The 17,002-nt window shown below is 48.2% G+C and overlaps 1 protein-coding gene across 1 annotated transcript in view; it reads left to right on the top strand.

Moving 5' to 3' along the window:
* Nucleotides 1–4,114: 4,114 nt before the first annotated feature.
* VPS13D (vacuolar protein sorting 13 homolog D) overlaps nt 4,115–17,002 on the top strand; it is a 254,821-nt gene continuing 241,933 nt past the window's right edge. The window contains exons 1-5 of the mRNA XM_080800390.1: nt 4,115–4,202; nt 7,790–7,962; nt 13,662–13,739; nt 16,437–16,627; nt 16,725–16,805. Coding sequence (XP_080656516.1) covers nt 7,866–7,962; nt 13,662–13,739; nt 16,437–16,627; nt 16,725–16,805 — 447 coding nt within the window. The 5' untranslated portion in view covers nt 4,115–4,202; nt 7,790–7,865. The remainder of the gene's footprint in view (nt 4,203–7,789; nt 7,963–13,661; nt 13,740–16,436; nt 16,628–16,724; nt 16,806–17,002) is intronic.

Raw genomic sequence — 17,002 nt, 5'->3', positions numbered from 1 at the left:
CCAGTCCTCTGGTCTAGAAGATTCTGGAGGCTGATATACACTAGGCCAGGTGAGGAAGGGTCTGTTGGGTGGAGTGCCAAGTGGGCCCCTCAAATCTGGCCTGTCCCAGAAAACTTGCCCCTTGTGGGCCAACGTACATTAAGAGTATCGCATGGGTGGTCCCTAAGGGGCATTGCCCCATCTCGTGCAGCCCCTCACCTGTGCTGTGTCTGTAGTTGTAGCTTCAGCAGTCACAGCATGGGTGGGGACCAACAGAGGACTTTCCCTGTGGCCAACATAACCCGTTTTTCTTGGCCAGGCCAACATTTGACCTCTCTGTCCCCTAGGTCCCCCATAACAGGAATAACTTTTGCTCTCACCATTGAAGACAGACGGCTGAGGGTAGTGCGCTGGTGCAGGAAGTTCTGGGGGTTGTATCGGAGGGGGCTGCGGGCTTGCAGCAGAGTCCAGACTGTCGTGCAGTCTCTCTGCATGGTCTTAAGTAAGTCCCTTCCCCTTTCTTGCCCTTTGTTTTCCGTTCGGTACAGTAAGGGCTTGGAACCAGCTCCACATCTCCAAGTGCATCCCCTGGGTGGCTGGGTCCCCCTGCAGACTCACTGAATTAGAATGCGGGGGGGGGGGTGTCTTCTTATTTACACCTCCCCTGGTCACCAATCTAAAATGGTACCCTCCTCCTTCCTACCTTGGTCTCAGTGTTCCTTTCCTCCTTGTTGCCTATAACTATCAGGTTCACTCATTTTGCTTTTTGCTACCCTCTCTTCCCCTGCTGGTATGTAAGTCCCATGAGGGCAAGGAGTTTTAAAAAATCACTTATATTGAGGAATAATGGATGGAAAACACAATTTAGCAATTTTAAGGGCATACTTCAATGAATTGTGACAACTGTATACAGCCTTGTGACCACCACAACAATCAGGGTATAGAAGTGACATCACCCCCAAAAGTTTCCTTGTGCCCCTTTTTTTATTTAAAAATTTTTTTCTTAAGTAATCCTTTTTAAAAAATTTTATTTATTCATTTGAGACAGAGAGATATAGAAAGACAGAGAGCATGTGCAGGGGGAGAGAGAGAGGGGGAGGCAGACTCCCCGCTGAGCCAGGAACCTGATTTAGGGCTCAATCCCGGGACCCCAGGATCACGACCTGAGCCAAAGGCAGACGCTTAACCATATGAGCCACCCAGGCACCCTCTCAAGTAATCTTTACACCCAGCATGGGACTTGAGATCACAACCCTGAGATCAAGAGTCGCATGCTCTAACACTGAGCCACGCAGGTGCCCCCCTTGTGCCCTTCCTTAGGCAGTCTCCTTCCTCCGGACCTGGTCCCTAGCAACCACTGATCTGCTTGTGCCATCCTAGGCTGGACTTTTCTGGGATATCACAGAAATGGAATCATTGCAGTGGATGGTCTTTTGTGGTCTGGCTTTTTACGCAAAGCTAATACTTCTGAGGTTCCTCCAAGATGGTGCCTGTTTTAAGAGTTTGTTCCTTTTTATTGCTGAGTAGTATTCTAAATATTTTATTTATTTATTTGACAGAGAGAGAGAGATCACAAGCAGGCAGAGAGAGAGGGGAAATAGGTTCCCTGCTGAGCAGAGTGCCCGATGCGGGGCTCGATCCCAGGACCCTAAGATCATGACTTGAGCTGAAGGCAGAAGCCCAACCCACTGAGCCACCCAGGTGCCCCAGTAGTATTCTATCGTATGGGTACATGGCAGTCTGTTTATCCATTCTAATGATGGACATTTTGATTATTTATCTGTCAAAATAGTTTTTGACTACTGTGAATAAAGCCTCTGTGAACATTTCCGAACGTCTTTGCATGCACCTGTGATTTCATTTCTATGGGGTAAATATTTAAGATTTTACTTATTTATTTGTCAGAGAGATAGAGAGAGTACAGGCATGCAGAGAGAGGGGTGGGAGGAAACAGGCTCCCCGCTGAGCAAGGAGCCCAATGTGGGACTCTGTCCCAGGACGCTGGGGTCATGACCTGAGCCGAAGGCAGCCGCTTAACCGACTGAGCCACCCAGACATCCCTTGGGTAAATATTTAGTAGGAGGATTGCTGTCTGGTAAACATACCTTCACAGATTCCAAAGTGAGGGCCCAAAGACTTTCAGTAATACTAGTTGAATGAGTGGTGTCCTTGCATCTGCATTTTTATTTATGTATTTATTTACTTTTAAAGATTTTATTTGTTTATTTGACAGACAGATCACACGTAGGCAGAGAGGCAGGCAGAGAGAGGAGGAAGCAGGCTCCCTGCGGAGCAGAGAGCCCAATGCAGGGCTCGATCCCAGGACCCAGGGATCATGACCTGAGCCGAAGGCAGAGGCTTTAATCCACTGAGCCACCCAGGCGCCCCTGCATCTGCATTTTTAATAAACTCCCCAAGTATAGCCAGGTGTTTCTGTGCTAGAAGATCTGGACTCTGAGAACCTTCGGCTCTAACGGGTTCCTTCTCTTTTGCCTTCCGTCTATGGAGTCTGAGGTTTTACACCCAAACCTTAGCCCCTGAGTGGACCCAGGTCTGAGATTTGGATAGGTTATTCCCACCCCAGAGGAACTCAGGTCTTGCCAGGAATGTTCAGCCCATAGTGAGTCACCTTCATTAGCTCAGCATCACGAGAGCTGATAATCACTATGGCAAATACACTGTTGCAAACTTGCCATTATGTCTCCTGTATCTTTTGACTTTTTATGAGCCTGAGGTCTTCCTTCTGTCCTTCTGGGGCTAAGGCAGGATGACCTGCTAATTTGTTCATTTATTCCTTCATTCACGTATAACACTTTTTTTTTAATTTTTATTTTTTTTATGTATAACACTTTTAAATGAGTCTTTTTTTGTGCTAGGCAATGTCTAGGTGCTGGAGAGGCATTTGTGAAAAAGATAAAATCACTGCTTTCAGGGAACTTTCAAGGTGGAGAAAGGTGACAAGGCAAGTATAAACAAATAAGATAATTTCAAGTAGCATTAAGGTCTGTGAAGAAAACACAGCCGGGTGATGGTTGAAGGGAACTTTAGATAAGATGGCGGGGATGGGGCCCCTGGGTGGCTCAGTGGGTTAAGCCTCTGCTCAGGTCCTGGTCTCAGGGTCCTGGGATCGAGCCCCGCATTGGGCTCTCTGCTCAGCAGGGATCCTGCTTCCACCTCTATCTGCCTGCCTCTCTGCCTACTTGTGATCTCTCTCTCTCTGTCAAATAAATAAATACAATCTTAAAAAAAAAAAAAAAAAGATGGCGGGGAAATGCTCTCTGGGGTGGAATGTTTGAAACCAGAAGGAATGGACTGCAGGACTCTCCAAGGTTGCTCTGTAGCCACCAGCCACTTACGGCTGTGAACTGTGGCTGGTTTGTATTGAGATGCACCGTAAGTGTAAAATACAGACTAAATTTCAAAAACTTACTATTAAAAACCCCTAAAATATCTCATTGATTCTTTTTTCTGTTGGCTACAGGTTGAGATGATCATGTATTGGACATATAGAATTAAATGAAATACATTACTCATTTTTACTTTTTTCTTCTTTAAAAATGTACCAAGTTTTAAATTAAAAATTACGACGTATCTTGTATGTGTGGCTTGTATTCTATTTCTACCGGACAGTAGGGATCCTGGAGAAAGGCATCCTAAGTAGAGAGAATGGTAAAAGCGCAGAGTCCTGTAGGGGGAAACTGAAGGCTGCTGGAGGCAGGGAGCCAGAAAGAGTGGCAGAAATAGGAATGGATCAGATCTAGCAGGAGCTAGCCCGGTTTTAATTCAAGCACAAGGGGGGAAGCCGTTTTAAGCAAGGAAGCGGCTTGGTCTGAATTATGTTTTAGCAGACCCCTGCGGCTACGGAGTGGGGAACCCACTGTCGGTGGGCCAGATGGAGGAAGAACGCTGGGTTCCAACACTGTTGAAGCCACACGAATTTGTGACCCTGCCCTCCCGTGGGACTGTCTCCTCCCAGCCCGGTAGGTTGCAGGTTCCTCGGGCGGTTCTCCAGCTCCAGCAGCAGCTGCATCCGCGAGCGGCCGCCGGCGGCAGGGGGCGCCTCCTCGATGACTCGGCGCTCGGCTGGCCAGGCTCCGGCGCGTCGCCCGCTCGATTGGTCGGGTCGGGACGGGCCGGAGCGCCGCTGGCCAGCGCCATTGAGGAGCCGGGAGAGGAAGCGCCGCGCAGTGCCGGGCTAAGCGGGCGGCCCGGGACACAGGCAGGTACGGGCCGAGGCGGGGCGACGCCGGGCGACACGCAGGGTCGGAGACTGCAGGTGGGCCGTGGGCCTGTTGTCTGTCGTCCCGGCTCCGCTTCGGATCTGGGGCCCGGGCCCGCCCGCGGGGAGCGCGCCGCTGGGAGCCCGGAGAGCCCGGCGTCCGGCCCTCCCGCCGTCTGAGCTCCTTCGGGGGCCCTGGGGCGTCCGTGCTCCCGACAGCCCCGAGCCAGCTGCCCTCATGGGGACCCCCCAGAGACTGACAGGCTTGGAGCTGCCTGGCTTCTCGGGACACCGGCGTCCTTGTCCTGGGAGTCCGAGTCCCCTCCGCACCCGGCACCCTTTCCGGGGTCCCGGCAGCCTGGTGCCCGGGGATTCGGGGACGGTGTCAGCCCGCGTCTCCCCGCCTGAGCCACGGTCTCCGTGCGGGACCCGTGTGCGAGCCCCTCTCCCTCACGCCCAAGAACGGGGGCGCTGGTCAGTTCCCCACAGTGTTTTAACCACCCACCAGCCTTCTGGGGTTACGCTCTGGGTTGGGGACTTCAGGCCTCAAGCCAGTCTTTACACCCGCTCCCCGGGGTCACACCCAAGCTGAGTCCTTGCTTTCAGGTGCGGGACCCCAGCCGCCAGGCGCGGTTTCCTCCGGCCTCTATCTGCGTGTTGGGGTCTCCGTTCCCTCGAGCCCACGGGGTGGAGGAAGGGCTGTGGGTCCCTCGCCTTCAGGGCAGTTCCATTCCTGTGGGGCTCGAGGCCCCCTCTGTTCCCGAATCCTCTGAGCTCTCTGACTCCCACAGCACTCGGGCCCGGCCGGCTTGGGGAGCAGCGCCCTGGTCCCTTTGCCAGTCCTTCCTACTCCCAGCTTTGGCCGCCCCTCGGGGGAGGGGCCTGGCTCAAGGTCATGCCCGGGCTGTCTGCCCGCCCGTGGGCTGAGCCCTGATCCCCAGTGTCACCTACCCCACCGATTAGGCGAGGTCAGGTGCGAGTTAGTGCCAGGCGACTGCCTGGAAGCCCTGGTGGACCCGAGTGTAAACACTTTGGGTTTCTAGCCAGTCTGGCGGCCGTTCCTGACACCGGATTCCTTAAGGGAATCCTTGAAGTGGCTTCAAGCCTGGGTTAGATGCTTAGCTGAGCTAATAGACTCTTTCTGGCTTGAGTATTAATTTACTGACCGGGGCATTTACAGTGCTTCTCACCCCATCTTTTCCTTAATCTGTATTTTGCATTCTTCCACCTTCAGGGGAAGTAGAGTCTGGCGGGATCTTGGGTACCAACTCCCACAGTTTCTCCCTCTACTGGGATAGTATTTGTAGTTGGCACTTAATAGAGAGTTTGCTGGCATTTTAGGGGTGGAGGCAATGGCATTAACTTCAAAAATAGAGAGCACTCTGATTTTGGCTCCCTGCCTAAGTGTGTTTGGAGTCTACATAGTAATACTAGAATAAGTCAGGTTCACATTTTGTTCTCACAGATTTACTTGTTTGAAGTTATAATATAGAAGTGTTTATTTTACCAGATTGTTAAACATTTCTTATTTTTAAGAGTTTATTCTTATAACCTATCCTTTAAATAAATGTATCCAATAATTAGCAAATTCTTAGTTTTACACAAGATATGGCTTAAAAATTTTTGGAAAGAAATCAGTATTTCATCAAATGCTATTTATTTACTTGTTTATTTTTACTGTCACTGATAGCAAATAAAAAGGAAAGTGCAAGTGCAAGTCACTGTTGACGAATAAAAGTCAGTCTTTCCTGAAGGTTCATTTAACTCTTACAGGGCCTTATGTTTTGGGTCTTTGTTGGGTGGTAGCCTTTCATTTGGGATCAGTGTATTTTCTGGCGCTAAGGTGAATCACTGGGGGTGGGGCAGAGTGCCTGGAAAGGATCCTGAAAGGGCTGGTTCCAAGTGGGACACATGCCATAGCAAATCCGGAGTGTCCTGCATGGTGGGCTGGTGTCTGATGTGTTTGGCTCAGAGCAGGATTTGGAACTCACAGTTCTAACTGGGATCTGCTAGCTAGCTGAGCAATTTCAGAACACATTGAAACTTTTATGTCTCAAGTTCCCTCATGATAACTTATTACAATACTAAAAGTAACGTGTATATTTTTTGCAATGCTAATAAACACAGTTTTCTTATAGGTAGTGGTAAAGCAGTAGTGGATGTAAATACTGTAGTTGGAGCCAGAGAATTTCTTGTATTTGTATTACTGATTAAGGTAGTTCATTGTATCAGCATCGTCTGGTGCCTGGGTTCCTATAATGCAGTTCCAGAACTTCTTTTTTTTTTTTTTTTTAAGATTTTATTTATTTGACAGACAGAGATCACAAGTAGGCAGAGAGGCAGGCAGAGAGAGAGGGGGGAAGCAGGCTCCCTGCTGAGCAGAGAGCCTGATGCGGGGCTCCATCCTGGGATCCAGGACCCTGGGATCATGACCTGAGCCGAAGGCAGAGGCTTTAACCCACTGAGCCACCCAGGCACCCGCAGTTCCAGAAACTTTTGAGAACAGTGATAAACCTCTGCCTTCTCCTTTTCATTTATGTTATTTTATGAATGATCTTGATGAACGAATTTGCACATTTGAATTAGGGAAGGCTTAAAGAGGATCATTGTAGAACACATTCATTGAAATCTCTTAGGGCATTTTTGCCTTAATCTAGGACAGGGTTTTTCTTTCTTTCTTACTTTTTTTTTTTAAAAGACAGGGTTTTTCAGCCTCGGCCCTGTTGACATTTGGGCTGGATGATTCTTTGCCATGGGGGAGCTGTCTTGTGCATTGCAGGATGTTTAGCTCTTTCCATGGTCTCTACTCACAAGATACCTGTAGTGACCCCCAGTCATGATAATAAAAAATGTGACTAGTGGGGCACCTGGGTGGCTCAGTGGGTTAAAGCCTCTGCCTTCGGCTCAGGTCATGATCCCAGGGTCCTGGGATTGAGCCCTGCATCTGGCTCTCTGTTCAGTGGGGAGCCTGCTTCTCCCTCTCTCTCTGCCTGCCTCTCTGCCTACTTGTGATCTCTGTCTGTCAAATAAATAAATAAAATCTTAAAAAAAAATGTGTCTAGACATTGCCTAGTTACACTTGGATGAGAACCTCTGACCAGTACAGTCTAATGCCAAGGTGAATTACTAAAGGCAAGCAGTTTAATGATCAGTTACATCGAAAGGAGAGACAACTTGGAATTGTAGGTATGTTTGGTATATTTATAAGTGACTGTTCCTTGTAGCTGTGTGAGAACATGTTTGTTTGATCCTTGGCTAACACGGGGTCTTACAGTACTGGTCACCCCATCTTTTTTTAAATCTGTGCTTTTCATTCATCCACCTTTAGGAAAGGTAGCATAGGAAACCAGCTTAGAAAATCATCCTCAGTGGGTTAAAGCCTCTGCCTTTGGCTTAGGTCATGATCCCAGGGTCCTGGGATTGAGCCCCGCATCGGGCTCTCTGCTCAGTGGGGAGCCTGCTTCCTCCTCTTTCTCTGCCTGCCTCTCTGCCTACTTGTGATCTCTATCTGTCAAATAAATAAGTAAAATCCTTAAAAAAAAATCATCTGGTTTTCTGTTGATTTCCTTTTTTTTTCTTTTTCTTTCTTAGGTTCTTCTATGACCATGAGAGGGAGAAGTAAAGAATGATCCATGATTTTTAAACACCTTGTCTTGAGGATATAGTCATGTTGGAAGGTCTTGTAGCCTGGGTTCTCAATACCTATCTGGGAAAATACGTCAATAACCTGAACACCGATCAGCTCTCTGTTGCGCTTCTGAAAGGTGGGTGAGTGCGTGTATCTGTATCTCTTTTTGGTAAAGTTTGCCACTGCAGATGGCATTTCTGTTTTTTTTTTTTTTTATATTCATTTTGTTGTACTGAGAATAATACAACGTAATGCCCAGATGGCTTTGTACTAATTATGTGTAAAAGGAAATATGTTCTCTCACATGACGCTGATTATTATGATAGGGTAACTTTAGTATGTGGCTGTATTGCCATAGATTTTAGGGAACTGTTAAATATGAAAAAGAAAAAGACTATGCTGCTGGTGACTGCTTTATCCCAGCTAATTGTTTAGCTTTATGAAGCTTTTTGGAGGTGGCCATGATGTAGTGATGTAGTGACAGTGGCATTGACTTTGGCTTTAAATCCTGTTGTATTACTTATGAGCTATGTGAACAAGCCATTGAAATTCAGAGCCTCAGGTTTTTTTAGGAAAAGCGGGTAAGGGATGCCTGGGTGGCTCAGTCAGTAAAGTGTCTGCCTTCGGCTCAGGTCATGATCCCAGGGTTGCGAGCCGCACGTTGGGCTCGCTGCTCAGTGGGAGGTCTGCCTCTGCCTCTCTCCCTGCTCATGCTCGCTCTCACTCCCTCTCTCAATTAAGTAAATAAAATCTTAAAGAAAAGGAAAAGTGGGAAAGGTACTTCTCCAGGGTTTCCGTAAGGCTCACACGGATCAAATGGAATGACATTTACAGCTCCCGTCCTGCTAGTGTATTAACAGACACCAAGTTGAAGCTTTAAAATATGTTACTGTGGGGGCTTTGATAGACTAAAGCTCGAGTCACGTTCACAGGCCTCTCCCTGGTGAGTGCCGAGACGTGATTGAATGCAGTGCAGGGGACTGGTGTGAGGACAGAAAACTGCTTTGTTTTTCCTTTTCCTTGTTTTAATGTAAGTTCTCTTTGCTCAACTCAAAATGGAGCCCCTGAGCAAATCTAGAGAGAGGAGATAGTCTGCAAGCATGTAGCAGCCCAAAAAGTGGAAAGGGGATCTGAGAGATGGCGGGAAACTCACCTTCCTGAGGGTGTGGATTTTGGCATGTGGACCAGGACAGGTTAGTGGGCATGGCAGTGGTACAGACTGGTGGGGTCTGTGAAGAGGGTGCCCATGGTTCGCTTGTCCCCAGGAGTTTGGTTTCCACGTTTTTCTGACCCATCTAAACCTGTGCAAGGATTGTGGCAGCCATAGGCTGTAGGGAGCTCTCCATTCGCCCCGCCCACTCCCTTCCTTTCATTGGAAACAGAAGTAGGTTTTTTCCTTCATCTCTAGCTTCTGTCCTGACCTTTTCCTCTTGTCCTTAGAAGGGAGCTACTAAGTACAAGGTGACAGTGACCAGTCTGTCAGGGAAGAGGATGTGTTCAAAGTACAAGAGGAGTGTCAAGCTCACCTCTTGGGTCACTTACTGAAGTTCTCGTACAGGCTGTGAAGCTATCCAGGTTGCACAGGGTGGGGAGCGGAGAAAGGGAAGCGCAGATCACAACCTTGTTAATGACAGAGATAGGATATTTGCGGAAGAAATGAGTAGATAGAGATTTGTGGTATCCGATGTATCATGGACTCTGCACTAAATAGATTTCTAATCTGTTTTTGAGTATATCTCGTAATGACAACTATGTGTATCTCTCTGATGCTTCAAAGTGCTTTTCTGTGCTTCCTGTTTAAAAAATTTTCTCTTTGCAGAATAGAAAAATAATTTTTCTCTCATAACCAATGTTAGTGTGGTGCCCCATCCCTATGGATTCAAGGCACCCCACAAAGCTTAGAGCTGTGAGCATCGCGGTTATAGGTGAGCACCGGTTGGAGGCAGGGGGTCCTGCATAGGAATAAGAATGTTACTTCGGTCTGTAGATGTTTAGTGTCTGAGATGCCAAAAAGACAGAGCTAGTGGTCAAGAATATGAATTTTATAGCCAGACTGTTTTGTTTGTTTGTTTGGTTTGAGAGAGAGAGAGAGAGAGAGAGAGAGATAGAAAGTGGGGAGTGGTGGTGGTGGTTGTGGTGCAGAGGGAGAGAAAATCTTAAGCAGGCTCCTTGCACAGTGCAGAGCCCGGCTTGGGGCTTGATCTCATGACCCTGAGATCACGACCTGAGCCGAAATCAAGAGTCAGACGCTTAACAGACTGAGCCCCCCAGGCACCCCAGTCAGACTGATTTTGAATCCCATTTTCTCCATTTACCGGTAACTTGGGCAGATTATTCCAATTCTTCATGAATTCTCAAATTCTTCTTTTCTGTAGATTGGAGAGAATATGAACTGTGTCACGAGGTTCTGAGGACTAGACATGAATTCAGATCCGAGAGCTTAGAGCCGTTCTGGGCATGTAGTGGGCCCTCAGTCAGTCACCATGTCCTGTTGTCACAATCGTCAGCGTACGATTGGCTTGGCTGGGACTTCAAGGGTGGATTGTGCACCCGTACTAAATGTAATAAAAATGCAAAATAGCAAATGAGTATTCGAAGGAGAGAGAACTTGTATGTGACTTTATTTGTTCATTCTCTCTGCAAACACCATTGAGTGCCTGCTTTGGGTACGGACGGCTCTGTGTTAGGGACTGATAGAAAACGTGGGGACAGGAGAAGATACCAGGAGCTCAGGCGTGGGGTCTGAGCCTGGTCTCTCCACTTAACAGCTGTTTGTGACTGAGCAAGTTACCTAAGCTGCCTCCTGCCATTTGAGATCAGACAGACCTAGCACGAACTATAGTCCTATAGTTACGAGCTTGGTGATTTTTTTTTTTTTTTAAAGATTTTATTTATTTATTTGGCAGAGAGAGAGAGAGAGCTCAAGCAGGGGGAGCAGCAGAGGGAGCTGCAGGGGAGAGGGAGAAGCAGGCTCCCTGCTTAGCAGAGATCCCAGTGCGGGGCTCGATCCTAGGACCCTGGGATCATGACCTGAGCGGAAGGCAGACCCTTCACCCACTGAGCCACCCAGGCGTCCTAGCTCTGTGATTTTTAAGCAGATTGCTTACCTCTGCACCTAGTTTTCCTCACCTCAGAACAGAATGGTATTTCCTCATACTGTTGAGAGGTTTCGGTGACTTGGTGGGGTAAGTGCTCGGCTCTAGTCCGATCTCACTGAGTGGTCGCTGTTCCTGTCCTTCCACCTTGGCAGTCCCTGCCCTCGGACATCCGTTACCTTGCTGGGCATGCCAGGTGCTGTAAATTGTTCCAGTAGAGCTGCAGGCACAGCACGGGTTGGGGGGCAGGTGTGCAAAGCAGGGGAGTCCTTCACCTTGTTGGCAGGACTCTGCGGAGGGATGACCGAGGGAGCCGAGCAGGAGTTGGGCCTGCGGCGCCGGGCGGGGCACTGCATTCCGGGTGGACTGACACTTGTGAGCACAGGCAGGAGGCGGAGAACTCACCAGGCGTGTTCGGGATGGTTTGAGGCCAGAAGGTAGCAGCTGCCTGTGTCACGTCAGGGGCCCTGAGCTTCGGGCTGCAGGCCTATCTGTGTTTGTGGCCCAACACTTAGGGCCCCTCCTTTTTGTTCCTATCAGCTCTTCACCTCAGGCTGGCTTTCTGGGTGACGCAGGGCTGTGGGAAGAGAGGCCAGCAGTCATCAGTGCTGACCGAAAAGCCACCAGCCTCTAGGTGTACCCCAGTTCTAGGGCCTCCGCCTCTTGCTCTGCTAAGCGGAGGCGTTTTGGGGGGAGATGTCCAGGAATAAGCCTGCACGTTATCTGCCTGGAAAGAAACGAAGAGCATTGTCATTTATAAAGTCCTCCCGACTCTGGGTCCCTTGAGGGACCTTTGCCGGCAGGGCCAGGTGTGGGTGCAGATTTGAGTGGCTGGGGCATCAGCGAGCCTTCCATCCAGAACCACTGACCCGCTGGCCGCTGCTGCTGTTTTGCCTTATTCCTTTGTTTCTGTAATGCTGGAGGCTGCCCTTCCTTCTCGTCCTTTCCCCGGGTTCTTCCCCTTCCTAGAGCACCTCTCCCGCCCTCCCGCAGTTCAGCGTTAATTTCCCCCGGCGTGGGCTGCCTACCGTTCCTTCCACTTCTCCAAGGTACACAGCAGCCAAGGAAACCTGGTGCCGTCTGCCTTTGTGACAGATTTGGGGATTGAAAAATAGGGCAAATAATTCAAATTGCAAATGATGCTCTTCAAAAGAAGAAACCATATGCTTTCCCCCTTTAAGTCAGTTTCCACTGTTGAGGAACAAGTTTCATGCCCGCCCCGCCCGCCCCGTGATCATTTACTCCCCAAATGTGGAAATAGTTGTTTCCGGGCTCTCTGGGGTTATTAACTTCTCCTTTTGGTTAGTCTTAAGCTATGCGGGGACCCTCGTGGCACACGTGTTCCTGCAAAAGTCTAAAATGTAAGCTGGCTGCGTTTGCCCAGCATCTGCTGAGCTACTAGATTTGAATACCTTAGAAGCCAATTACCCTCAAGTCTTGAGCAGTCATTTAAAGGAAAAAATAATTGCTTCTTGTATTAGTCTGTCTTTGGCTGGCCTGCCTCTCTTCTGAGTTCCTGTACCAGTGGCTCCTGGGTGGTTGTCTGTACTCCCTGTTCCCAGAAATTGCCTTAAGTTGGGCAAATAGTTTTGTAGATTGATGGCTGTCTCCTCTGCCCTTTAGGATGGGGTCCCTGCCTTCTCGTTTCATATTCCCAGCGGCCAGCACAGTGCCTGCTGGAGACTGGGGGGGTGGTGTGTCACTGTGGACGGGTGACTTCCACAGCTGGGAGAGTGAGGCAGGGAGCCTTGGCTGTTCAGAGACATCTCGTAGCTCTCGGCTGAAGTCCTGTAAAAGCTGGGTCTGCAAGGGACCTCCAGCAGTGGTTTGTTCTGTGCCCTGGAACGGGTGACGAAGCCTGTAGGCACAGACGTGGAGCAGAGTGTGTGGAGCGGGTCTGTCCAGAAGGGAGAGTGGAATTCTTTTTTTTATTTTTTATTTTTTTTTAAAGATTTTATTTATTTATTTGACAGAGATCACAAGTAGGCAGAGAGGCAGGTGCGGGGGCAGGGCGGGGGAAGCAGGCTCCCTGCCGAGCAGAGAGCCCGATGTGGGGCTCCATCCCAGGACCCTGGGATCATGACCTGAGCCGAAGGCAGAGGCTTTAACCCTCTGAGCCACCCAGGCGCCCCTGGAATTCTTTCTGATGGCCAATTTTACTGAACTCTCATGGGGTCCCAGATGTTGTGTGCGATAGACCCTTTTGTTGGGGGGAGGGGAGTGGCTGGAGCTTGTTAAAAATGGCAAATTTCTGTGTTTCAATCCCAGCGGATATCTCGCAGGGGGCCCTGGAGCCTGCATTTCTTCCCAGGTGGCTCAGATGTTAATGGTGGTCTGGTGAATATTCACCTAAACTAGGGGTCTGCACACTGGCCAGCTGCCCAAATTCAAACTGAGAATGGTTTTTATATTTTTAAAGGCTTGTAAAAAAAAAAAACAACCCCAAAAAACAGAGAGAACATACAACAGATACCATAAAGCTTGAAATATGTTCTATCTGGCTTATTATAGAAAACGATCGCTGCCTACACCCTTCACCTGCTCGTGAGCTTCCGCTGTCAGAGCGGTATGGGCAGGAAACTGGTACAGACAGAGTACGCAGGCCGGTGGCCGTGCTACTCCTGGCTTTTTCTAGCCAGGCTGAGCTGTAAAACTCCCTTTAACCTTCAAAGATTTGCACACAGTAGGTGCCTACTGCCTGTGTTGGGTGAACATCTCACGCTGTTGTTTTATTTTTCAGGTGCTGTTGAGTTGGAAAACTTGCCCTTGAAGAAAGATGCCTTGAAAGAACTGGAGTTACCCTTTGAAGTCAAAGCCGGTGGGTAGAACTCTGCGGGAGAGGGACGTGGTGGTCCTCCCCTCTTTCTTCCATTGCTTGGGACAGGAAAACCCAGAGTCCTTGAGTTTGGCTGTGTTTGAGCAGGAAGAGGCAGGATAGGAAATAGAGTTTCGATCAGTCCTCGAGTGTGGCCTTTTCTATCAGGATGATCTTGGGGCAGCAGTGGGGAGGCCAGATGTTTCCCAGACGTACTGAATCGGAACCAAGCATGTGTCATTGAACTTGTATGTTTAATAAGTGCCGCCGGTGATTCTTACGTTTCTTGAAGTGTGAGAACTTCTGTCCTAGATATGGGGGTTCTTATTTTTGGAGAATTCATAATATTACTGAGAGATAGTTTATTGAATGGAAGGTGCACTCTGGAACGGTGTGCTTGGGTGTATATCCATTATCTGCTGTGTTCTTGCGGTGTGGCCTTGGGGAAGTTCCCTCGCCACTCTGTGTGTGCTTCTCAGTCTCTAAGAGGAGGTGATAATCCTTGTACCTACAGCACAGGGTTATGGAGAGGAAGACGTGAGTTAATGCATCAAAATTACTTGGAACAACGCCTGGCACACTCAGTAGAGGCTTACAGCTAGGATAGGAGTTCTGCAGTTCCTAGGTTTGGTGAGGAAACAAGAGTTGTCCTGGAATAAAAATATTTTTAGTTGGGGGGCCCGGCTGGCTTGGTCATTGGGGCCTGCGACTCTTGATCTCGGGGTTATGAGTTCAAGCCCCATGATGGGTGTAAAGATTACTTAAAAATAAAGTCTTAAAAAAATTCCTTATTAAATGGCCGTGTGTAAAATTAGTCCCTGTTCAGATACTCAGTCATGATTCAGTAATAGCCTGTTGATGCCAGTCTTTCCATTATTTTGGGTACTTGTATTACAATAAAATGCAAGTACAATGCAAATCAGTTGCTAGGTGGAGTAGGATAGAAATCTTGCAAAAGACTTTAGGCTTTCTTGAAGTCAGTTCAAGTGATGGGTAAACTGCCAGAATCACAGGCAGAGACACTGACAAGTTAGAATTTGAAAGAAACTCAGGAATGATGATACCCAGGGTACTTCCAAAGATTATTATTTGAATATCAAAGGATTAGGAGAGGCTCTTGGGGAATATTGATGAAGTTTCCTAGTATTTTTTGCAAAAATGACCCTGTTTGTACTTGTTCTGCAAAAATTAAATGAAATGTAACAGTAACAGAGGTGTTTTTTTTTTTTTTAAGATTTTATTTATTTATTTGACAGACAGAGATCACAAGTAGGCAGAGAGGCAGGCAGAGAGAGAGAGGGGAAAGCAGGCTCCCCGCTGAGCAGAGAGGCCGATGCAGGACTCCATCCCAGGACCCTCGGATCATGACCTGAGCCAAAGGCAGAGGCTTTAACCCACTGAGCCACCCAGGCACCCCAATAACAGAGGTTCTCTTTTGCTGTCACCTACCTTATCAAACATGCCTCTTCCCCCTAATAACTTAGGTTAGAATTGCAACTGTGCACCAATTATTATTAAACTCTTTGTGGTGAAAATTTGTACTTGGCTTCAGTTATTAAATAGAAAAAATTTACTTTCATTTTTTGAGATAAAATCCAAATGAAAACATTTTTTCATTATTTATTGCCACATTTCTTAATTTATTACACAAGCACTTGGTGTTAATATTGTCTTATCTTCAACAGATCAGTTGAATTCTAGGTCCTAGAGGGTAGCGATTATTCTGGTAACGTGTGTTCTTTCAGCGGGAGCATACTAGTTGGGCTATGTGGATCTTCGAGAGGTCCCTTAGGACAGTTCAGATACTCTTACGTGTTACTCCTTAGTAGTAACTTGGCTCTTATTAACTGAATTTAAAGAAGACCTGTGTCCTAGGAGACTTGGCTAGAAATGGTAGGGCTTGGGAAATCAGTATCATGGTTCTAGCTGGTTTCACATCAGTCTGGGTTCTTACGAAGAATCGGGATTTAATATTATTACCCATGTTTCAATTGATATGTTTAAGACTGGACATACTCAAAGTCTGATAGTTCCCAAGAAGTGCTTCTCGACCAGACCACGAATAACGGACAAGAAATGAGTTTCGAGCTCATGGGCTTGGGCAGGTGCTTTGGGGAGAAAGATACTCCAAGGAAGTTTAAGAAGTAGTTCAGTTGGGGAAGAGGCACTTCGTGGAGGAGGGCTGTTGCATTTGATAGGGTCACACTGGGCTTTTTCTTTTTTTCCTTTTTTTTTTAAGATTTTTTTTTTTATTTGAGAGAGAGAGAGAGAGAGAGAGAGATAGCAACAGAGAGAGAGAGAGAGAGAGAGAGAGAGACAGAGATAGCAACAGAGATAGTGAGAGAGAGAGCACAAGTGGGGAAGGAGAGGGAGAAGCAGGTTTCCCTCTGAGCAGGGAGAGCAACACAGGGCTCGATCTCAGGACCCCAGGATCATGACCTGAGCCAAAGGCAGACGCTTAACCCACTGAGCCACCCAGGCGCCCCCACACTGGGCTTTTTATTGTGCCTTGTTCTTACAGATCTCAGCCTACTAATTTTCGGTGTCCCATGTATGAGAACCTGCTGCCTGTTCTCTTAGTTTAAAAAATAAGTGGTAAAAGTCCCTATGCTTCTTATAAAAAACTAAAAGAATACAGAAAAACTGTAGGAAGTGAATACGTATATGGGCACTTGACAAGACTTTGCTTTCTTTCCCCAGGCCTGATTGGGAAGGTAACGCTTCAGATTCCCTTTTACCGCCCCCACGTGGACCCTTGGGTGATCTCCATCTCCAGCCTTCACTTAATCGGAGCCCCTGAAAAGCTAGAGGATTTCGACGATGAGAAGGAGAAGCTCCTGGAGAGGGAGCGCAAGAAGGCTCTGCTCCAAGCCCTGGAGGACAGATGGAAGGCAAGGCGCACCCCCTCGGCCCCCAGACACGCTGCGGTGAGACGGAGGAAATGAGCAGAGCACTGGATTTGGCTAACCCCCGCTCTTTCCTTTGTAGAACGAACGCCAGCGGAAGGGGGAGTCCTACTGGTACTCAGTCACCGCTTCCGTAGTTACGAGAATTGTGGAGAATATAGAAGTAAGTCCTGACTTTGGTAAAGTATGAGCAATGACAGGGACTTCTCAGGCTTAACTGTGCTGTGCCTCTCAGCACCTTGTTTCTCGTGGGTTCGACCGAGACGGGGTGTACAGAGCCTTCGCTGACGGCTCAGGCGTGCCCTCTTCTAGGCAGTGCCCAAGGAAAACCTGAAAAGCTCGTCTCCAGCTCTGGCCAGA

The sequence above is a fragment of the Martes martes genome, assembly GCF_963455335.1.
Source record: "Martes martes genome assembly, chromosome: 4".
Taxonomy (NCBI): Eukaryota; Metazoa; Chordata; class Mammalia; order Carnivora; family Mustelidae; genus Martes; species Martes martes.
The sequence above is the reverse complement of the archived record's forward strand: the minus strand, read 5'-3'. Positions and strand labels throughout refer to the sequence as shown.